Source organism: Chlorocebus sabaeus, chromosome 14 (assembly GCF_047675955.1).
Source record: "Chlorocebus sabaeus isolate Y175 chromosome 14, mChlSab1.0.hap1, whole genome shotgun sequence".
NCBI lineage: Eukaryota > Metazoa > Chordata > Mammalia > Primates > Cercopithecidae > Chlorocebus > Chlorocebus sabaeus.
In genome coordinates, this window is record NC_132917.1 from 25881946 (window position 1) to 25906299 (window position 24354).

The window sequence follows — 24354 nt, forward strand, 5'->3', positions numbered from 1 at the left end:
GAAGTCCTTGAGGGATTTTTGGTACTGACAATGATGTTGACCAAGAATAGAATAGAGCCATCAATTTTGTTTCAATCACTTTTTGGTTAGTGCCTGACACTCTAATGGCCTTGTTATACTGATATAACTTAGGTTCCTTTCCTGATTTGCTGGTTTGTTACTGATAGATTTAAATGCATCAACCAATGAGTAAGTCCAGCATTGATTTTCCCCAAATACATCACTTTATATGAGTCCTTACAACTTGCTATGCCCTTCCCTTATTTTTGGTAAGGATTAATTCTACTTTAATAGCAGAATTAAGAAATCTAGTACTGAACATACATGGTCCAGAATGGCAATAAGGAGGAGTGATCTATAGAAAGGAAGGAAATATGAGAAAACTGGGAATATTGGGTAAGACTCACATCAATTATTTTCAGAGGTGCAGGATATAGGCCTTTAGTCTGCTTTCGCACTTTTTCTTCCACTTTTTTGTAAACCTGTTGCCTGACAAATGGAATAGTCATGGCATACGCTGTCAATTCTGTAAAATAAAATGCTTTTAGATATTTATTATAAAGAGCCTAGATTCCCTTGTTAGTTTATCCTCTAAACTCTGTAGAAATGAAGTAATTCTAGCTATCTGCAAGAACTGCTCTTTATGCTGATACACACAATATAAATTTCAGCCTATGCATTACCTTAAACATGCTAATTGATGAATGTTAAAGCTGGGCCTTGGGTACATGAGTGTTTATAACACTATTATCTAGTCTTTTTGTGTTCGTGCTTAACATTTTCTAAAATGAAAAGTTTTCTGTGACTCAAGGGTCATCATAAGGAAAAAAAAAAGGTTTTTAAAATTGGCTTTAACTGGCTAGCGTAAAGTTGAGGAGTTGTTACGCCTCCTAAGGCTGACTTTATGCTTTGAGTAAATAATGCATTTACTACTTCCTCATTTTGAATCTATAGCAAATAAAATTAAATTTCCAGGAAAGAAGCTTTGCCTTTGTTCTTTAACAATGATACTCACTTTCCACCAATCCCTTGTTTCTCTTTGGAGAAATCTTCTTATCAGCTAGTCCTTTGGCAAAAGTAATTGCAACCTCTTCTAGGTATTCCATTGTCCGTTCCTCTGGAGGTTTTAGTCCTGGTCCTACAAAAATGAATGCAACACTGGAATGCAAATCAGGCCTAGACCAGTCCCAGGTAGTGAAAAACCCAGGCTTGCCAAAGCCAAAGGCTCTAGCACGCATTCCATTTCAGACTGGAGACTGGTAGGTGGCAAAGTCATAAACCATGAACTCAAAGAAGGGAAATTACAATGAATAGAGGAGCAATGATATGCTCTAGGTAGAAAACATGGTCTTAAACTATTTCATTTGGCTTCCACTTCTGAGTAGAATGTAGTATGTCACACACACAAAAGGAATGTATTATGTCTACTGCAACCTGCATTCTTGATGCAAAACTGGGAAGAAAAAAGAACAAATCATGAAATCATTTGTAAAGACACTGGGGAACTATGGAAGTAACAAGGACCATATGAACTAAAATTCTAGAGAGCAAGAGCCTGTCTTAGCTGAACTGATGATTGCTGATCATTTTCTTTTCAGGGATATGTAATGCTTTTGGGCTTAGACTGAAGACTGGACTTGACCCAAGCAGAAGGAACGTGAAACCATCAGAGTTTTTGGTGGTCATGTACAACAGATTAGAAGTTAGAAGAAACCAAGTGCAAAGCCAGTTTTCCCCCAGGAACATTTGTGAAGGTCTAAGACAGTACACAAGGAGGAAGGGGCTAGCTCAGAGAGGTTGAGTGAAATCTCTCATAGTATCATTATGTTTAATAGATAAGGTACTTCCATGGAGAAGGGGGCCTGAAACCAATATGCAACTGATTTTTCACACAAGGCCTCTACCAGATTTTGAACCTGCTTGGGGCAAGAGGTTACAGAGCTAGGCTCAAAAAATCTGAAGAACAGGTGCAGTGGCTCATGCCTATAATCCCAGCACTTTGGAAGACTGACATAGGAGGATTGCTTGAGATCAGGAGTTCAAAACCAGCCTAGGCAACATAGTGAGACCCCACACCCTTATTTTAAAAAAATCTAAAGAACACAATTTATAGTGCTGTGAAAACAGACACCACAGACACCTACTACGCTCTCAATCAAAAGTCTGTAAGAGCCACATTGGAGGATGTGGCTGGGGTCAAAATGGCAATCTTGTGCAGTACTGTGGCACTTAGGAAACAAAACCCAACTGAGGGAACCCACAGCAGACGTACAACCGATCTCTCTCTTAAGACACTTGCCCTATTTTTTTTTTTTTTTTGAGATGGAGTCTTGCTCTGTAACCCAGGCTGGAGTGCAGCAGTGTGATCTCGGCTCACTGCAACCTCTGCCTCCCAGTTTCAAGTGATTCTCCTGCCTCAGCCTCTCGAGTAGCTGGGATTACAGGTGCGTGCCACCACGTCCAGCTAAATTTTCTATTTTTAGTAGAGATAGGGTTTCACCATGTTGGCCAGGCTGGTCTTGAACTCCTGACCTCAAATGATCTGCCTGCCTCGGCCTCCCAAAGTGCTAGGATTACAGGTGTGAGCCACCGAGCCTGGCCCATTTGACCTATTTTGAACATGTGTGGGGAAGGAGGAATAATAACTAAGCCCAAAACTTTGGAGTGACAAAAGTTCAGTGTCCATAAAAGTCCTAACACAGTCATAATCCTGAGGGAGGACAGGGCAGCTGGAATCTGACGTGACATGCTGGAGATCAGCTGCTGTACAACAGAAGAGCTCCAGCGCTCTAAAGAGGGGTCCTTGAAACTCTGGTCGAGTATTGTTCTGCATGTGCATGAGGGGAAACTATCTGCAGCTGAGGAAAGAACCACCATAAAAGGTATGAAATGAAGCAAGGAAAGAATGACCCATAGCCAGGAGACAGATCAACAAATAGACACAGATCCAGAAATGAAAAGAATGATAGAATGAGCAGACACGATGTTCAAAAAGGCTAGTGTAAATTCATGCCGTATATTACAGAAGGTAGAGGAAAACAGGCGATAATGAGGAGAAACTGAAGATATAAAAGTGAGTCAACCCCAGCTACTTGGGAGACTGAGGCAAGAGGATCACTTAAGCCCAGTAGCTCAAGGACCAGACTCGGCAAGACCCCGTCTGAAAAAAAAAAGTGAATCACATGGGATTGGATTAACAGGGATACACTGAAGAGGGAAACATCAGGAAACTTGAATACATGGCAGTAGAAATAACCAGAATGAAAGAAGACCTAAAACAAACAACCCAGAGCTTCATTTTTGGGCAATATCAAATGATCTAACAATGTGAAATTGGAATCTCCAAAAAGGGGAGGGAGACAGAAAAATATCTGAAGAAATAGTAGCCAAAGAAGTCTCCAATTTTTATGAAAACTATAAGCCCATATGTCCAAGATGTTTAATGAATCCCAGACATAATAAACTTAAAACAAAAAAAACCCAACAAACCAAGGCACATCATAATCAAATTGCTAAAACCACTCATAAAGGGAAAATCTGAAAGCAGACAAGAGGAAGGGAAAGGCACATCACATACAGAAGTATAAAGAAAAGAATGACAGCTGGGCACAGTGGCTCATGCCTGTAATTTCAGTGCTTTGGGAGGCTGAGGCAGGAGGATCACGTGAGCCCAGCGGTTTGAGATCAGCCTGGGCAACACGGTAAGACCTTGTCTCTACAAAAATAAATTTTTTTTTTAATTAGCTGGGCATGGTGGTGCATGACTGTAGTCCCAGCTACTCGAGAGGCTGACGTGGAAAGATTGCTTGAGCCCAGAAGTTTGGGGCTTCAGTGAGTTATGATCATACCACTGCACTTTAACCTGGGCAACAGAGCAAGACCCTGTCTCAAAAAGAAAGAAACAAACAAAAAAGTGCCAAGATAAAAGTGACAACAGACTTTTCATCAGAAATTATGCAAGCCACACAGAATGGAGACATTTACAAAGTACCAAAAGAAAAACATTAGCTGGCCAGGTGTGGTGGCTCATGTAATCCCAGCACTTTGGGAGGCCGCGGTGGGCAGATCACTTGAGGTCAGGAGTTCAAGACCAGCCTGGCCAACATGGAGAAACTCTATTAAAAGTACAAAAATTAACTGGGTGTGGTAGTGGGTGCCTGTAATCCCAGCTACTCAGGAAGCTGAGATAGGAGAATCATTTGAACCCGGGAGGCAGAAGTTTCAGTGAGCCGAGATTGTGCCACTGAACTCCAGCCTGGGCAACAGGGTGAGACTCTGTCTCAAAAAAAAAAAAAAAAAAAAAAAAGAAAGAAACATACATTAGCAATCTAGGAAAAATATATTTAAAAATGAAGAGGGAAACAGACTTTGTCAGACAAATCAAAAGGTAAGAACAGACCTACACTACAGAAAACTCTAAAGGAAGTTCTTCAGGTTGGAAGAAAACCAAATCAGATGGGAATCTGGATCTACCTATACAAAGGATAAAAAGCACTAAAAATGGTAACTATGTGGGCAACTATAGAAAAGATCTTTTCTAATTTTTTATTCTCCTTAAGAGATAATTATCTAAAACAAATATACCAATATATAGAAGAATTTATAATGTATGTAGAAGTAAAATGTATAACAACAATAGCAAAAATGGGGAGTATACAAAATAAATGCATACTCTTTTAAGGTTTTGACACCACATGAAAATATTATCAGTTGAAAACAGGCCAGGTGCAGTGGCTCACACCTGTAATCTTAACACTTCGGGAGGCCGAGGCAGGCAGATCACCTGAAGTCAGGAGTTTGAGACCAGCCTGGCCAAAACAGTGAAACTCCATCTCTACTAATATACAAAAATTAGCTGGGCGTGGTGGTGTGCACCGTAATCCCAGCTACTCAGGAGGCTAAGGCAAGAGAATTGGTTGAACCTGGGAGGCAGAGATTGCAGTGAGCCAAGATCGCACCACTGCACTCCAGCCTGGGTGACAGAGTGAGACTCCGTCTCAAAAAAAAAAAAAAAAAAAAAAAAAAGAAAGAAAATAGACTGTGATAGGTTAAAAAAGTATACTGTAAAACCCCAGAGCAACCATTAAAAGGGAAAAGCAAAGTAAAAGGCCAGTAATGAAGATAAAAAATCTTTTTTTTTTTGAGATGGAGTCTCGCTCTGTTGCCCAGGCTGGAGTGCAGTGGTGTGATCTTAGCTCACTGCAACCTCCACCTCCCAGGTTCTAGTGATTCTCTTGCCTCACCCTCCCAAGTAGGTGGGATTACAGATGCATGCCACCATGCCAAGCTAATTTTCACCATGTTAGCCAGGACGGTCTCCATCTCCTGACCTTGTCATCTGCCCACCTCGGCCTCCCAAAGTGCTGGGATTACAGGCGTGAGCCACTGTGCCCGGCCAATAAAAAATTATTAATCCAAAAGAAAGCAGGAGGAAGAAAAAAGGAACAAAGAACTGACAGGTCACCCTGGAAGGGTCAGAGGGTGCACCCTTCACCCCCACTGTGAGAAATCAATTTGTGAGGTGAGGCCCAGCATCTCTGCTCTGTGGTTGCTTTTCTCTGGAGGTCAGAAATTACGGTGGGAACTGCTACCATCAACTGGGATCCCTAAATGCAATGGGGATAAAGGAATCCCGGGGTGGCAGGGGCCAAGTAGCAGCACCATGCCAAATCAAGGTGGACATGGTTACCGTAATAAATAGTGGGGCCAAAGCAGTAATCAGAATAGTCAGACTTGCAGAGACCTATGGCATTGGGTAGTCGATCATGGCATCCCCAGAAAAGAAATAGATGGGCAGTCTACTAAACTCTCACTTGATCTATATAAGCAGAAGAATTCTAGGTCTGGTCAACAGAAGTATAACTTGAATCACTTGAAGAGAGTCATGGCCCCAGACTCAATTCCCAGAAATGAGCTACTTTACAGATCCAGAATCTCCGTTATGAAAGGGAAGCTGTGTCCTCTTGAGGAGACTTTCCTATTTATCTTTCTCCTACCCTTCCCCAAAGGGACCTATAGCTATTTGCCTTGCAGAAGGGGAAACAATGATTTTTTGGGGATTACCAGACAATGGCTTCTGAACTAACACTAATTCCAGGGGACCCAAACATCGCTGTGGTCCAGTAGTCAAGAGTAGGGGCTTATGAAGTCAAGTGATCAATGGAGTTTTAGCTCAGTCTGTCTCAGTGGGCCTAGCAGGTCCCTGAGCCCATCCTGTGGTTATTTTCCCAGTTTCAGAATGTACAATTGGAACAGACATACTCAGCAATGAGTAATATCACTGTATTCTCTGACTTGTAGAGTAAGGGCTCCTATGGTGGGAAAGGCCAAGTGAAAGCCACTAAAACTGCCACTACCTAGAAAACAGTAAACCAAAGCAACACCACAATCCTGGAGGGACTGCAGAGATTAGTGTCACCATCAAGGACTAAAAGAGGTAGGGGTGGTGATTCCTACTTCATTCCCATTCAACTTGCCTACTCTGGACAGTGCAGAAAACAGATGGATCTTATGGAATGACAGTGGATTACTATAAATTTAATCAGGTGGCAACTGCAATTGTAACTGGTGTTCCAGATGTCGTTTTATTGCTTGAACAAATTAACATACATCCTTGGACCTGGTATGCAGTGACTGATCTGACAGAAGCTTTTTTTTCTTGGTTATCTGTTAGTTATCTGAAGCAGTTTGCTTTCAGCAATATACCTTCAATGTCTTACCTTAGGGGTGGGTGTATTGTTTTCAACCATATATCCATAATTTAGTCCACAAAGAGCCTGATTACCTTGTCCTTCCACAAGATATCATGCTGGTTCATTACACTGTGATATTATGCTGAATGGATCTGGTGAGCAGGAAGTATTAACTACTCTAGACATGCTGGGGGTAACACCAGAAGGTGGGAAATAAATCCCTCCAAAATTCAGGGCCTCCCATGTTAGTGAAATTTGTGGGGATCCAGTGGTCTAGGGCATACAAAGACATCCCTTCTATTGTAAAGGGTAAGTGTTGTACCTGGCCCCTCCTACCACAAAAAGACACGCAGAACACCTGGGCGCTGCTTCAGACTTTGGAGACAACATATTGCTCATTTAGGTTGCTACTCCAGCCCATTTACTGAGTAACTAAAACAGCTGCTAGTTTAAGTGGGACCCAGAACAAGAGAAGCAGTTCTGCCATTTGGGCCATGTGATTCAAACCCAATGGTGCCTGAAGTGTCGGCAGCAGACAGAGATGCTGTCTGGAGTCTTTAATAGATCTCTATTAGGTGAATCACAACACAGACCCTTAGGATTTTAGAAAAAGCCCTACCATCCTCTGTGACTACTCTCCTTTTGGCAAACAGTGTTTGGCTTGTTAGTGGGATTTCGTAGAGACTCAAAGCTTAACCATGGGGCATCAAGTTACCAGGTGACCTGAGCTGCCGATCATGAAACAGATGTTGTCTAACCTACTAAGCCATAAGGTGGGGTGTACATGGTAGCACTCCATTATCAAATGGCAGTGGTATATGTAAGACTGGGCTTAAACAGACACTAAAGGCACAAGCTGCATGAGGAAGTAGCCAAAATACTCCACGGCCCTGTTCTTTGTCTCTCCCAGCCTGCACCTATGGCCTCATGGGGAGTTCTCTATGGCCAGTTGATTGGCAAAGAAAAACTCGGGCCTGGTTTGTAGATACTTCTGTGTGATATGCAGGTTCCACCTGGAAGTGCACAGCTGTAACACTACAGTCCCTTCTGGGACACCCCTTAAGGACAGTGGTGAAGGGAAAGCCTCCCAGTGGGCAACACTTCTGGCAGTGCACCTGGTTGTTCATTTTGTTTAGAAAGAAAAATGGCCTGAACTAAGGGTCTATTCTGATTCATAGGCTGTGGCCAATGGTTTGCCTGGATGGTCAGGAACTTAGGGGGACACAGATGAAAAACTGTTGGCAAGGTGTTATGGGCTGAATTGTTTCCCCCCCACCCCATTCAAATGTTGAAGTCCTAACCTCCAGTATCTCAGAATGTGACTATAATTGGGGATAGGGCCTTTAAAGAAGTGATTAAGTTAAAATGAGGCCATTAGGGTGTGCCCTAATCCAATCTGACTGGTGTCCTTATAAGAAGAAAAAATTTGGACACACAAAAGAGATGCCAGGGATATGCAGACAGAGTAAGAAAGCAGTGCCATCTGCAAGCCAAAGAGAGATGCCTCAGAAGAACCCAAACCTGCTAACACCTGATCTTAGACTTCCAGTTTCCAGAAATGCGAGAAAACATGTTAAGTTTCTGTTGTTTAAGCCACTCAGTCTGGTATTTGTTATGGCAGCCCTAGCAAACTAATATACAAGGACACCTGGGGAGTAGGTCAGTGGACAAACCTCTCTGAACAGGCAAATAATGTGAAAACACTGTGTCCCATTAAATGCTCATCAAAGAGTGACCTCAGTCGAGGATTTCAATGACAAATTGGATGGGATGACTCGTTCTATGGATACCAGTCAGCATCTTTCCCCAGTCACTCTTGTCACTGCTTTATGAACAGTGGCCATGATGGCGAGTGTGGAGGTTATGCATGGGCTTAGGCAATGTGGACTTTCATTTACCAAGGCCCATCTGGCTACAGCCACTGTTGAGTGCCCAATCAGCCAGTAGCAGAAACCTACACTGAATCCCTCATATGGAGAGTCTCCAGGGTGATTAGGGAGCCACCTTGTGGCAGGTCGATTACTTTGCACTGCTTCTGTCATGGAAAGGGCAGTGCTTTGGTTCCTACTGGAACATTTACTGTGAATATCAATTTGCCTTCCTGGCACGCAATGCTTTTGCCAAAACTACCACTTGTGGACTTACAGAGTGCCTTATCCACCATTATGGTATCCCACAAAGCACTGATTCTTATCAAGAAACTAACTTCTCAGTAAGTGAAGTGCAGCAATGGGCCATGCTCACAAAACACTGATCTTACTGCATCATTGGGAAGCAGCTGGCTCGACAGAATGGTAGGATGGACTACTGAAGACTCCATCACAGTGCCAGCTAAGTGGCAGTATTTTGCAGAGTCAATGTCCTCCATGATGCGCAAATGTTTTAAGTCAGCTTCCAGCATAGGGTGCTATTTTTCCCACAGCCAGGATTCGTGAGTCCAGAAATCAAGGAGAGCAAACAGAAATTACCCTGTTCACTATTACCCCTAGTGATCTAATCTACCAGCAAAATTTCTGCTTCTTGTCCCTGCAACTTTGGGCTCTGCCTGTCTAGAAGGCTTGGTTCCAAAGGGAGGAATGCTTCCACCAGGAGACACAACAATGATTCTACTGAACTGGAAGTTAAAACTGCCATCTGGCCACTTTGGGCTCCTCATGCCTCGAAATCAACAGGCAGCAGAGGGCAGGTACTGTACTGGCTGGGGTGATTAATCCTGATTACCAAGGGGAAATTAGGTTGCTACTACACAACAGAGGTAAGGAAGAGTATGTCTCAAATGTGGCAGATCTCTTAGGGTGTCCCTTAGTACTAACATTACCTCTAATTAGTCAGTAGAAAATCACAACCCAATTCGCACAGGACTGCTAGTGGCCTAGAAGACATTTTAGGAATGAAGGTCACCCCACCAGGCAAAGAACTAGGACAAACTGAGGTACTTCCTGAGGGCAAAGGGAATATGAAAAGGGGAGTAGAAATATCACTCTTTCCACACCAGACCTGGTACACAGTCAGTGCGTTGCGGTGTCATCTGAGGGAGCTGCAGTCAAGGACTTGGGTCTCTGGGGCTGGCTAAGCTCTTACACAAATGTGCATTCCTAGCCTAGATGCCTTCTATTCCTAGATCTTTTTATATGGGGACTTTGGCTGAGGCCTTCTTCAGGTGCCTCTGCTGAGACCTTGTCAAAGGAGGAAGGGGAAATCTTTTATTTATTTATTTTTGAGATGGAGTCTCACTCTGTCGCCCAGGCTGGAGTGCAGTGGCACAATCTCGGCTCACTGCAACCTCTGCCTCCCGGGTTCAAGTGATTCTCCTGCTTCAGTCTCCTGAGTAGCTGGGATTACAGGCATGTGCCACCACGCCTGGCTAATTTTCGTATTTTTAGTGGAGATGAGGTTTTGCCATGTTGGCCAGGCTGGTCTCGAACTTCTCACCTCAGGTGATCCGCCCGCCTCGACCTCCCAAAGTGCTGGTATTACAGGCATGAGCCACTGCCCCCGGCAGGAAGGGGAAATCTTAAAGACACTTCTCCCAGTCTACTCCACTCTCCTCACCCAGGGTCCATAAAGCCTCAGGAACCTTTTTTTTTTTTTTTTTTTTTTTTTTGAGACGGAGTCTTGCTCTGTCGCCCAGGCTGGGGTGCAGTGGCCGGATCTCAGCTTACTGCAAGCTCCGCCTCCCAGGTTTACGCCATTCTCCTACCTCAGCCTCCCGAGTAGCTGGGACTACAGGCGCCCGCCAACCCGCCCGGCTAGTTTTTTTGCATTTTTTAGTAGAGATGGGGTTTCACTGTGTTAGCCAGGATGGTCTCGATCTCCTGACCTTGTGATCCGCCCGTCTCGGCCTCCCAAAGTGCTGGGATTACAGGCTTGAGCCACCACGCCCGGCCTCAGGAACCTTTTGTTCAGGGCTTTTGCAACAGTGAGATGACACCCACTTGTATGCTAATCTACCAGATCCTCAACCAGTGTACCATTCCATGGGGAAAATGGTATAGGGAGGAGCTGGCACTTTCTTTGGTTTTAGCCTTTTGTGTAAACTATCACAGTAAGTGAATAAAGGCTCCGCTGTTACCTTCCTTTTGGGTTGTTTAATTATTTACTCTGACATTTGATAGCTCAGTTCTCTTTCCAGATCAGCTGAATACTAATCTGGAAATATGATAAATATTCATTTCTGAATACAGAAATGAATACTGTACTATTTATGAGGATTTCTTTCTTATTTTGTTATGAATGTATATAATTAACCAAATATTTGTGTTTTCTTCTCTAGCTCATCATCTAATATAAGATGTATCCATAATAGTTAACTTTATATCATAGTATTTATGTTACAGAATATGAGAGAAGAGTGAATTTCACCCAAGGACTCGGCATCTTCTTCTAGGGAAAGGATTAGTGTATTTTTGGTTGTATAAAGGAGAATTGCATTATGTCAGGATTAAGTATGACTCTTGTCATTGCCTTTATTTGAAGACTAAGTATGGCTTCAGGAGATGTGTATGGGTATCAAACAGACAAGGCGTGGAGTATGATAGTCTTCAAATATGTCAACTTGGCTAGGCTACAGCCCAGTTATTCAATAAACATTAACCTAGATGTTATTGCAAAGGTATTTTATAAGTGATTAAAGTCCTATCAGCTGATAAACTATCAATATCAGGAATGAATGAGGAGACATCATCATAGAGTATAAAAACATTAAAATGACAAGCATTATGAACAACTTTTTTGCAATAATTTTGGCAAATTGTTAATAGATGAAATGAACAAATTATCTGAAAGACACAAACTACTACCATAGCTTACTCTAGAATGGAGAACCTGAATAGCCCTATATCTACTAATTGAATTCATAAGTAAAAACTTTCCCAACAAAGAAAACTAGGAGCCCAGGAATTACTAGTTAATTCTACCTAGTATTTAAGAAATAATACCAACTCTACATAAAATCTTTCAGAAAATATGGAGGCCAGGCACAGTGGCTCACACCTGTCTCAGCACTTTGGGAGGCTAAGGCAGGTGGATCATGAGGTCAGGAGATTGAGTCCATCCTGGCCAACATGGTGAAACACCGTTTCTACTAAAAATACAAAAATTAGCCTGCGATCTCGCCACTGCACCACTCCAGCCTGGCGACAGGGCGAAACTCCGTCTCAAAAAAAAAAAAAAAAAGAGAGGAGAGAATACTTCTCAATTCATTTTATGAAGCCAGCATGACCCTGATACCAACACCAGGCAAAAATATCATAAGAAAATTATCCCTGAGACTTTATGCCTCATGACCAAACATAAAAATCCTTTATAATACATGACAACAAAATGGAGTTTATTCGAAGCAGCAAGGCTGGTTCAATATTCAAAAATCAATGTGACTGACATTATTAATAGACTAAAAAAGAAAAAAACCCCACAATTATCTTAGTAGATGGAGAAAAGGCATGACAAAATTCAATACTCATTCTCAGCAAACCTGATAAACAGTACATATGAAAAACCTACAACTAACACCATACTTAATACTGAATGCTTTCCTCCTAAGACTGGGAACAGGTTGACAATATTTGTTCTCATGACTTCTATCCAATATTGTACAAACGTCTTAGACATTGTAGTAAGTCAAGAAAAAGAAATAAATGGCATCTATATTGGAAAGAAAGAAGCCAAACTATCTTTACTTAAAGACAACACAATTAACTACGTAGAAAATCCTCAGGACTCTATTAAAAAAAAAAAAAAAAAAAAGGCTACTAGAACTAGTAAATGAATTTGGCTAAACCACAATATACAAGGTCCATGTCCAAAAATCTTTGTATTTCTATATTCTAGTGAGAAATTAAAGTTAAAAAAGTAAAACAGCCTAAAAGTATGAAATTCCTTGGCATAAATTTAACAAAATGTGTTCAAGATCTATTCATTCAAAAGTACCAAACACTACTGAGAGAAATTTAAAGACCTAAATAAACAGAGAACTTTACCATGTTCAAGGATGAAATGACTCAATATTTTCAAGCTGTCAATTCTCCCCAAATTTATATACTGATTCAATGCAATTCCAATAAAACTTGAAATGAATCACAGACCAAAATGTAAGAGCTAAAACTAGAAAATTTCTAGAAGAAAGTATACAGGAACATCTTAGTGATCTTGAGTTAGAAAAAAACTTTTTAGATCCCACACTAACAGCATGATCCATAAATACTTCAAATGGATCACAGACCAAAATGTAAGAGTTAAAACTAGAAAATTTCTAGAAGAAAGTATACAGGAAAATCTTAGTGATCTTGAATTAGAAAAATGTTTTTTAGATACCACACTAATAGCATGATCCATAAAAGAGAAACTTGATAAACCAGACTTCATTACAATTAAGAATTTCTGCTCTTATATAGTGAAAAGACAAGAAGCCACAGACTATGAGGAAATATTTGCAAATCATATATTTGATAAAGGACTTGTATCCTAATATATAAAGAACTCCGAAAACTCAGTAATAGGAAAAACAACTCAGTCCAACAAAATGGGCAAAAAATTTGAACAGATGCCTCTTTATAAGATATACAGATATTCAATATATTTGGTAATTAGGGTAATATAAAAACCACAAGGAAATATGACTATATTCCAGCTGGGTATGGTGGCACACACCTATAATCTCAGCACTTTGGGAGGCTGAGGCAGGTGGATAACTTGAGGTCAGGAGTTTGAGACCAGCCCTGACAACATGGTAAAACCCAATCTCTACTAAAAATACAAAAATTAGTTGGACATGGTGGTGGGTGCCTATAGTCCCAGCTACTTGGGACGCTGAGGCAGGAGAATTGCTTGAACATCGGAGGCGGAGGTTGCAGTGAGCCAAGATTGTTCCACTGCACTCCAGCCTGGGCAACAGAGTGAGACTGTGTCTCAAAAAAAAAGAAAGAAAAAAGAACTGTTACTACATTCCTGTTAGAATGTCTAAAATTAAAAAGATTGACCATGCAAGGTGGCTGGTACCTAGAACTCTCATACACTGCTGGTACCTAGAACTCTCATACACTGCTGGTGGGAATGCAAAAGAGTATAACCACTTTGGGAAAACAGTCTGACAGGAAAGCAAACACATACCTAGCACATGCTAGTGGCACATGCCTCATAATCCCAGCTTCTTGGGAGGCTGAGGCAGGAAGATTGCTTGAGCCCAGGAGTCTGAGGCCAGCCTAGGTGACATAGCAAAACTCAAGGACTCATCTCTAAAATTTTTTTTTTTTTTCTTCCCAGAGATAAGGTTTCCCTCTGTCACCCAGGCTGGAGTGCAGTGGCCTGATCATAGCTCAATGTGACCTCAAACTCCTGGGTTCAAGCAATCCTCCTGCCTCAGCCTCCCTAGTAGCCAGGACTACAGGCATGTGCCACCACACCCAACTAATTAAAACTTTATATTTTGTTGAGACAGAGTCTTGTTATGCTGCTCAGGCTAAACTTTTTTTTTCAAAAGCTAATATATATCTGTTATATGGATTAGTCAATCCACTCTTCAGTATTTACCCAACAGAAATGAAACATTTGTCCACATAAAGACTTTGTTTTTTGAGACCGTCTTGCTCTGTCACCCAGGCTGGAGTGCAGTGATGCAATCTTGGCTCACTGCAACCTCCACCTCCTGGGTTCAAGCGATTCTCCTACCTTAGCCTCCCAAGTAGCTGGGACCACAAGTGCACACCACTACACACAGCTAATTTTTGTATTTTAAGTAGAGACGGGGTTTCACCATGTTGGTCAGGCTCGTGTTGAATTCCTGACCTCAGGTGATCAGCCTGCCTCAGCCTCCCAAAGTGCTGGGATTAGAGGCTTGAGCTACCATGCCCAGTCACGCCCACATGAAGACTTAAAGATGAATGTTTACAGCAGTTTTATTCAGAATAGCCCTAAATTAGAAACAACTCAAATGCTCATCATTTGGTGAATGGATAAACAAACTATGGTACATTTCTACAATGGAGTAACACTCAGCAATAAGAAGGAACAAACTGCTGATATATGCAACAGTATGGATGCATCTCAAAAGCATTATGCTAAGTGAATGAAGAGTAAAACAATACATACCAGAGTACATACCAGAAATGTTTAAAAAAATTTTTTTAAAAGATGGCATCTCACTCTGTTGCTCAGGCTGGAGTACAGTGGTGCGATCATAGCTCACTACAGCCTTGAACTTCTAGGCTCAAACAATATTCCTGCCTCAGCCTCCTGACTAGCTGGGACTACAGGTGTACACTATGATACCCTGCTAATTTTTAAAAAATTATTTATTAAGAGATGGGATCTTGCTCTGTTGTCCAGGCTGATCTTGAATTCCTGGCCTCAAGCAATTCTCTCACCTCACCCTCCCAAAGTGCTATGATTACAGGTGTGAGCCACCATGCATGGCTATTTTTGGATTGTGGCAGTGTTTACATAGCTATATACATTTTCAAAACTCAAATTATACATTAAAAATTGGTCAATTTCACCAGACACAGTGGCTCACACCTGTAATCTCGGCACTTTGGGTGGCTGAGGCACGAGGATTGCTTGAGCCCAGGAGTTTGAGACTAGCCTGGACAACAGAGTGAGATCTTGTTTCTACAAAAAATAAAAAATTAGCTGGTGTGGCAGCATATGCCTGTGGTCTCAGCTACTCAGGGGGCAGAAGTGGGAAGATCATTTGAGCCCAAAAAGTTGAGGTTGCAACAAGCTATATTCACACCACTATACTCCAGTCTGAGCAACAGAGTGAGACCCCAACATGCACACACACACACACACACACACAAAATTAACACATTTACTATTATGTAAATAATATCTCAATAATGCTGATTTTCAAGAAATATAAGAGGGTGATGAATATACAAATCAGAATAGTGGCTTCTTTGGATAAAGGGAGGCAAAGAAACTGAATGGGAAGAAGTAGCCCATCAGTAGATGTCAATTATTGTTAATATTCTCAGGTTGGTTGTTTCATTTATTATCTTACTAAAACAGACACAAGAAACTGAAGGAAGGTTATGCATGGATAATGATACAGGTAATTTAAGAATCAAAAATAATGACTTGACTGAATTCTGTACTCCTAATGTTCTAATTATAAACCAAAATAAAAATCAGGGTGATGTTGAAAATGATTTAGTATTAGCTATTTTAGAAAACTTCCTTCCTTAGAATACTGACCCATTTCTTAAGAGTTTGAGCTTCACTCTGTGCTTCCTGTGATATTCAAGAGGTTAACCATTTTTTCTTTTGAGAGGGGAGCCTGGCTCTGTTGCCCAGGTTGGAGCGCAATGGCACAATCTTGGCTCGCTGCAACCTCAGCCCCACCAGGTTCAAGCGATCCTCCTGCCTCATCCTCCCAAGTAGCTGGGACTACAGGTTTGTGCCACCACAGCTGGCTAATCATTTTTAGTGGAGACAGGGTTTCACCATGCTGGCAAGGCTGGTCTCAAACTCCTGATCTCAAATGGTCTTCCTGCCTCAGCCTCCCAAAGTGCCAGGATTACAGGTGTGAGCCACCATGCCTGGCCTAAGAGGTTAATACTTTAAAAAAATAAGTAACTTTATAAGGCCCAACTCTGAGATGTGCTAACACTTACCCAGGGGTTCCACCAATTGGTCAACCAATCCCATTTTCTTTGCCCTGTCTGCACGAATGTTTCTACCAGTCAGCATCATGTCCAAGGCAGCAGGCACACCCACCTAACAGGCAAGCAAGGATGAGAGTATAGGGGGAAAGAAATCAGGGTGATAATTATATAGTTTACAAATCAACAAATGAACAAATATTAAAATGAAAAAAGTCAAACCATATGTTTATGCTATTTGTCAATAGCATAGATAAGTTATATTTAATATACTGATATACATTTGGGTAACTTTGGGGATTTGATACCTCTAGCTGAAGCAAAAATATCTTTATCTCTTAATTCAATATATAGGATTCTTATACTAATAAGGTAAAGAATTTCATGTTTCCTAAAATTGTACATTTCTGTTATTCTGAGGGTTTTTTTTCCTATCATTTATAAAATATTTAAAATTCTGGCCAGGCATGGTGGCTTACACCTGTAATCCCAGCACTTTGGGAGGCCAAGGCAGGTGGATCACCTGAGGTCAGGAGTTCAAGACCAGCCTGGCCCGACATGGTGAAACCCTATCTTTACTAAAAATACGAAAAATTAGCTGGGCGTGGTGGGGCACACCTGTCATTCCAGCTACTCGGGAGGCTGAGGCACAAGAACTGCTTGCATCCAGGACGCGGAGGTTGCAGTGAGCCAAGATCACGCCACTGCACTCCAGCCTGAGCAACAGAGTGACTCTGTTCTAAAACAAAACAAAACAAAACGAAATAAAACAAAACATATTGAAACCAGCAAAGACTCTGAGAAACCTGATCGTTTTGACAAAGTCTTTAAAAAGAATTTTAAGCTTAACAAAAATAGAACTCAGCTAGGGCTGCTTATATGGGATATTAGAAGAATGGCTTCTAGTAACATTCAAATACCAGCTATAGTTCAAGAAAAAAAAAGGAGAAAGAAACTCAACAAATATTTTTGATACACATATATGCATATTCATTCTTTCAATAAATCCTTTTGACATTCCTATGAAGGAAAGCACATTATTATTATTAGAAAATTACCACCATAAACCGTGTTTTCTTTTGTGCTCAACTGAGATCAACTTCTCTGCAAAAAGTATGTCTGTTGAGCCTTGTTTTCACTGAGGAATCTAGAGTGCCAGAAGCTACGAGGTTCAGTGGGCCCTTGAGTTGACATTAAGATTGCTCTGCAGCATCCAGGTCTGACTGTCCTTCCCTTCTCCTTGGAATTCAAAACCTGCTGAGCTTCTTTTGGTTCCATAGGACACAGCAATGAGAACATCCAAATCAGATAATGAGGGAAAAGGTCTGTCTCTTATATTTATTATGAAATATTAATATGACTCATGGTTTTGAAAAACTGTTAAGACGGTACTATATGGAAAAGGAACCAATTAAACCATAAGCTCCAGAAAAGCAAGACATGCATCTTAGTTATCTTTATCCTTCCTCAGAGACTAACAAAGGACCTTGATCAATAATTCTGTGGAATTAGGCCAGGCGTGGTGGCTCACGTCTGTAATCCCAGCACTTTGGGAGGCCAAGGCGGGAGGATTACCTGAGGTCGGGAGTTCAAGACCAGCCTGGCCAACATGGTGAAACCCCGTCTCTACTAAAAAATTAGCTGGGTGCAGTGGCGCGTGCCTGTAATTCCAGCTATTCGGGAGGCTGAGGCAGGAGAATTGCTTGAACCCGCGAGGAGTGGGTTGCAGTGAGCTGAGATCACGCCACTGCACTCTAGCCTGAGCTACAGAGCGAGACTTTGTCTCAAAAAAAAAGAAAAAAGAAAAAAAAATTCTGTGGAATTGAAAAAATAAGACCAGGAATAAAAGTCTGTCATTGATCCTGTACACTCATATTTTATTTGGTTTTTAAATTCTACAATGAATGCCCATATTATTCATTTTATATACGAAAACAGATCTAAAGAGGGCATATAGGTTCACAAAGGGGATGTTAGACTCACCATTTTGGGCAGCCTTTGTGTGCCTCCTGCTCCTGGTAAGGCCCCCAGCAAGACTTCAGGGACACCTAATACTGTTTTTCTGTCTTTTGTTGCTATTCTGTATTGGCATGAAATGGCAAGCTTTGAACAAATGAAAGAAAATTAGAATGTTAGAAAATGTGACTTAGTAGCAACTTGAGATCGATAAAGGTCTAAAGATTACTTATAAAGCAGGAATGTGCTCACAGAAAAAACTGAAATTCCTACGGCTGGCATTTAATAATTTCTAGAATTTACCTTTTTAGCCTTTTTTTCACACTTTTCCTCTAATTTACTAACCTCTTTTTGGGCCGTAGATCTCCTGAAAAATCTACTGAAAGCTAGAGAAGCTCTCAAGAGAAAAATGCACACACAATTTTATATGGACCCCAGGTTAAAAAGCCCTGGACTCTCCAATCAAGCACGTCTACTTATGGTGTCCTAGTTGGCTTTGCTTTTGCCTTTGCTCACACCATACCATGTGTGGAATTGTTTTGCCCTCCATATTCTGGTTAATCAAATTCTGCTTATAGTTTAGGGCCAGGCACAGGTTTTCTTAATTAATATAGTCATGTGTCACATAATGAGGGGGATATGTTCTGAGAAACATGTCATTAGGCAATTTTGTTGTTGTGTGAACATCGTAGAGTGTACTTACACAAACCAAAATGGCAGAGCCTGCTATACATCTAGGCTGTATGGGATAGCCTGTTGCTCCTAGTCCAGTGGTACCCAACCTTTTTGACACCAGGGACTGGTTTCTCGGAAGACAATTTTTTCCAAGAACTGGGGGTGGGGTGGGAGGGAGTGGTTTCAGGATGAAACTGTTCCACTTCAAATCATCAGGCATTAGAGGCCAATGGAGTGCGCAACCTGGATCCCTCTCATGTGCAGTTCACAACAGGGTTCCTGCTCTTATGAGAATCTAATGCCACTGCTGATATGACAGGAGGTGGAACTCAGGTAGTAATGTTCACTCGCCCACTGCTCACCTCCTGCTGTGGGGCCCAGTTCCTAACAGGCTATGTCCTGGGGATTGGGGACCCCTGTCCTAAGGGGCTACAAACCTGGACAGCATGTGACTGTACTGAATACTGTAGGCAACTGTGGCACACAGAAAAGGTATAGAAAAACGTAGTGTTACAGTCTTATAGAACCACTGTTATATATGCAATTGGTCATTGAAACGTTATGTGGTAAATGACTGCATATGTGAAAGTGTCTGGCACAGAGTTCAGCATGTGAAAAGTGCTCAATGAATGTTTTCTTTTCCCCTTCTTTTTTTTCCTACATGTTTGGGTCTAGTAAGCATCTCTTCTCTCAAGTCTTCTATTATTTACCAAATTTACTACTGACAAAGCACTTATATTATGCTTTGTGTGTCTCAACCAGACTTAAGTAGCTTAAGAGCATAGATCACACTTCTGAATCTTTGCCCTGCAAACTTGAACCAGATTTTTACAATTCAAAAGGACATTAGAGATGCAGTTCAAATGAAAACATCACACCTTCGTTTACTTGCTCTGTGCCACTTGCTCTGTGTCATGTGGATTAAGGATTAAAACCTATCCAGAAGTTTGATAACTAAAAACAAAGCTAGCCAGGCATGGTGGCTCACACCTATAATCCCAGCACTTTGGGAGGCCGAGGCAGGTGGATCACCTGAGGTCAGGAGTTTGAGACCAGCCTGGCCAACACAGTGAAACTCCATCTCTACTAAAAATACAAAAATTAGCTGGCCATGGTGATGCACACCTGTAATCCCAGCTACTGGGGAGGCTGAGGCAGGAGAATTGTTTGAAGCCGAGAGGCAGAGGTTGCAGTGAGCTAAGATGGTGTCATTGCACTCCAGCCTGGGAGACAAGAGCAAAATTCCATCTCAAAACAAAAAACAAAGCTGATTCTCTTCCAGAAACTTTTTCCAGACAAAGCAGTAGCCTAAGAGTTTATAGCTGATGAATGCCACCAATGAGTTGGACAGTGTCTCAATAACTTTAGAATATCTATACCTCAAGTCCTCCTCCCAGGCAGGATCCATTGATGGCAGCCACAACAGGCTTTGGGGACTTTTCAAGTTTCTCTAATATTCTCTGTGCTTCTTGTGATAGCTGTGTTACTTCTTGAAGGGTCTTGCAAGCGGATAACATGCTGCATTATCCACAAAAGTAGAGAACAGAAAAAAAGATAAAACTATAACTTATTTGGTTCAATACTTATTCACTATACACTTATCCTATCATGCACCAATATTTGGTAATGAATCTTCAAATACTCAGAAAGTTAAGAATGATTTTGCAGGGCCGGGCACGGTAGCTCACGCCTGTAATCCTAGAACTTTGGGAGGCCGAGGTGGGCGGATTACGAGGTCAGGAGATTGAGACCATCCTGGCTAACATGGTGAAACCCTGCCTCTAATAAAAATCCAAAAAAAAAAAATTAGCCGGGCGTGGTGGTGGGCGCCTATAGTCCCAGCTACTCGGGAGGCTGAGGCAGGAGAATGGCGTGAACCCGGGAGGTGGAGGTTGCGGTGAGCTGAGATCATGCCACTGCACTCCAGCCTGGGCAATAGAGCGAGACTCCGTCTCAAAAAAAAAAAAAAAAAAGAATGATTTTGCTTCAAATAGCACAACAGCAGCAACATCATCTCTCTATAGAGTGTTAAATTTCTAGATCCATGAGACCATCCTGGCTAACACTGTGAAACCCTGTCTCTACTAAAAACACAAAAAATTAGCCAGGCGCAGTGGCGGGCGCCTGTAGTCCCAGCTACTTGGGAGGCTGAGGCAGGAGAATGCGGTAAATCCAGGAGGCAGAGCTTGCAGCGAGCCGAGATCACGCCACAGCACTCTAGCCTGGGCGACAGAGCGAGACTCCGTTTCAAAAAAAAATTTCTGGATCCAGAAAACATAAATGTGTTGTATAATTTGTTTTTACTTCTGTAATAAATCACTAAATGACAAAGCTTGGTACAAGGGAAAATCATCTTTGGTAAATTACTTCACTATCAGATTAAACATTTTACTATCAGGTAGTTAAACAGCAATAAAAATGACAGCAAAAGAAAAGCTTCCAAGTTGTTTAGAGAAATCTGAAACATTTTAACAGATCCCCTTAATGATTAAAAATGACCAGGTAGGCCAGGCATGGTGGCTCATGCCTGTAATCCTGGCACTTTGGGAGGCCAAGGCAGGTGGATCACCTGAGGTCAGGAGTTCGAGACCAGCCTGGTCAACATCGTGAAACTGAGTCTCTACTAAAAATACAAAAATTAGCTGGGCTTGGTGGTGCATTCCTGTAATCCCAGCTACTCAGGAGGCTGAGGCAAGAGAATCACTGGAACCCGGAAGGTAGAGGTTGCAGTGGGCAGAGATTGTACCACTGTACTCCAGCCTGGCCAGCAGAGGGAGACTCCATCTCAAAAATAGATAAGTAAATAAAAATGATCAGGTGCAATGATGTTCCACTCAATGTCCTTTGTTTCATTTGCTACTTTGTGAACACATTTAGGATATGGATTTTGTACTTTTGACCAAGGACAACTAATATATTCTGTAATTTTGTACACTGAGAGTTGCTCAGCTGGCCTTAAAGAAGCTACAAGTATTTTCCTCTGGATACAGGTAGCTACTGCCAGGTTGTTGTTTCCCCTCTTTATGTATGTGTAAACAATTGTAAATAAGTTAATGAAAGCACGCATTCCACCATTTAGCAGAGGAAAAGAAAATACTAGCTGCATCTGTAAAGTTGCTTTTGACAATTTCAAGTCCTACACCCACTTCATTTCCCCGAAGCAGCCATCTTTGTTTGTAGCGTCTCCTTCCAGACTAACTATGACTGTGTCCATAAATAGTATCAAGAATTACTCCATATTTGGTTTTAAAACATTTATAGAAACTATATACTGTAATGAAACATTCTGCAATTTACTTTTAACTTAACCTTACTTTTTGAGTTCTAACATCATGTTGTGGATCTAGTTAATTCCTTTTACCTGTTTTGTAGTATTCTACTGTGCGAATAGTCCACATTTTACTTATCCATTTTCCTGACTGACATTTGGTTTTAAATTCTTCATTATTTTACACTATACGCACCAAACATCCTTACACACTGGTTCTTATAAACAAGGAATGAGATTTCTCTAGATCACGTGATGTGTGTGTGTGTATATATATGTGTGTGTGTGTATATATGTGTGTGTCCGTGTGTGTGTATATATGTACATATATACACATACTTTTTAAAAATTTTTTTTTAAGATAGTCTCACTTTGTCACCCAGGCTGGAGTGCAGTGGTGCGATCTTGGCTCACTGCAACCTCCGCCTCCCACATTCAAGGGATTCTTGTGCCACAGCCTCCTGAGTAGCTGAGATTACAAGAGTGTGCCACCACGCCTAATTTTTGCACTTTTAGTGGAGACAGGGTTTCACCATGTTGGCCAGGTTGTCTTGAGCTCTTGGCCTTATGTGATCTGCCTGCCTTGGCCTCCCAAAGTGCTGGGATTACAGGCAAGAACCACCACACCCAGCCTGATACGTACATTTTCAATTTTACAGGCCTGTGTCACTGTGCCCAGCACTTCTACCTTCTTTTAAAAGGAGAAATTATTAGGCCTAAGAAACACACTATTAACCAAGATACAAGGTGACTTCAAGTTTCCTAAAACTTACTTGATATCAGCACCTGCAATAAAGCAGCCTGGCTTTGATGAGATAAGGACGGCACTTCTGATTTGATCACTAGCCCAGATTTCATTCATAACTTCTGTGAACTCTGAATGCAGCTCTTTACTTAGTGTATTTACCTGCCAAAGGGAAATATATACAGGTAAGGGTTTAAATTTGAAGCACCGGATGTACATACAACCATCAAATGCTATTTTGATTATAAGAAATATACTTATCCAGTAGAAATACACTGTTAGAAGAGAATAAGAAATACTATTCTCCCAGCAAGTCAGTAGCTTTCTATTCAGGCAACTTTGGCCCACTACAAGCACCCCTTCCTTTAAAAATAGGTCTCCTCGAAGGAGGAACTCAGGGTCATCCTCAGAGTTTGAATCATTTGTAGGCTATAAACAAATAGGTCTACAAACATTTATTGGCATGGAAAAAATATGTATAATGTTAAGAAAAATATGAAATACAAATGAGATATATAGGCCAGGCATGGTGGCTCATCCCTATAATCCCTGCACTTTGGGAGGCCAAGGCAGGCAGATCACTTGAGCTCAGGAGTTAGAGACCAGCCTGGGCAACATAATGGAACCCTGCCTCTACAGAAAATACAAAAATTAGCCGGGCCTGGCAGCACACGCCTATAGTCCCAGCTACTCAGGAGGCTTAGGTGGGAGGATCACCTGAGCCTGGGGAGGCTGAAGCTGCACTGAGCTGTGACTGTGCCACTGCACTCCAGCCTAGGAAACAGAATGAGACCCTATCTTCAAAAAAACCCGTATAGTATGATCTAAGCTTTGTAAATATTATTCATTGAAACTGAATTAAATGTGATTATCCCATGGAAGATAACCAAGAAAAAAATGTGGTTATCTTTGGGTTTGAATTATGAATGGTTATTATTTTCTTCTTTATAATTTTTTACAGTCAAAAAATTTTCTACCATTGACATATATTACTTTTGTGTTCAGGAAAAATGTCCAACCTAAGAAAATTCCAAAAAAATATCTTAAGCTTGAATCATCGGTTAGTGGGTGCTAAAATTTACTCTAATAAAGGGGAACGGCTCTTACTTTCCTTAATTTGTGATAGTTGTCAACTGCTTCCATCTAGGTCTTATTACATCTAAGGCTCTGGCTACAAGTTTGTTATTGTTTTTTACAGAGACAAGGTCTTGCTCTGTCGCCCAGGCTGGAGTGCAGTGGTGTAATCATAGCTTCCTGCAACCTTGAATTCCTAGGCGTAAGTGATCTTTCTGCCTCAGCCTCCAGAGTAGCTCACGCTACAGGTGAACATCACCATACCCAACTATTTTTCACTTTTTATAGAGACAAGGTCTTGCTATGTTGCCCAGGGTGGTCTCAAACTCCTGGGCTGAAGTGATC

General features: G+C 41.5%; 1 protein-coding gene across 1 annotated transcript in view; it reads right to left on the bottom strand.

The window, feature by feature from the left end:
• The window catches only part of HADHA (hydroxyacyl-CoA dehydrogenase trifunctional multienzyme complex subunit alpha), a 57540-nt gene that overhangs the window by 24200 nt on the left and 8986 nt on the right, over positions 1-24354 (bottom strand). Inside the window, exons 4-9 of the mRNA XM_007971249.3 lie at positions 22964-23097; positions 20302-20440; positions 18275-18394; positions 16304-16406; positions 1016-1138; positions 408-526 (exon numbers count right to left, since the gene is read on the bottom strand). Of these exons, the coding sequence (XP_007969440.1) occupies positions 408-526; positions 1016-1138; positions 16304-16406; positions 18275-18394; positions 20302-20440; positions 22964-23097 (738 nt within the window). The remainder of the gene's footprint in view (positions 1-407; positions 527-1015; positions 1139-16303; positions 16407-18274; positions 18395-20301; positions 20441-22963; positions 23098-24354) is intronic.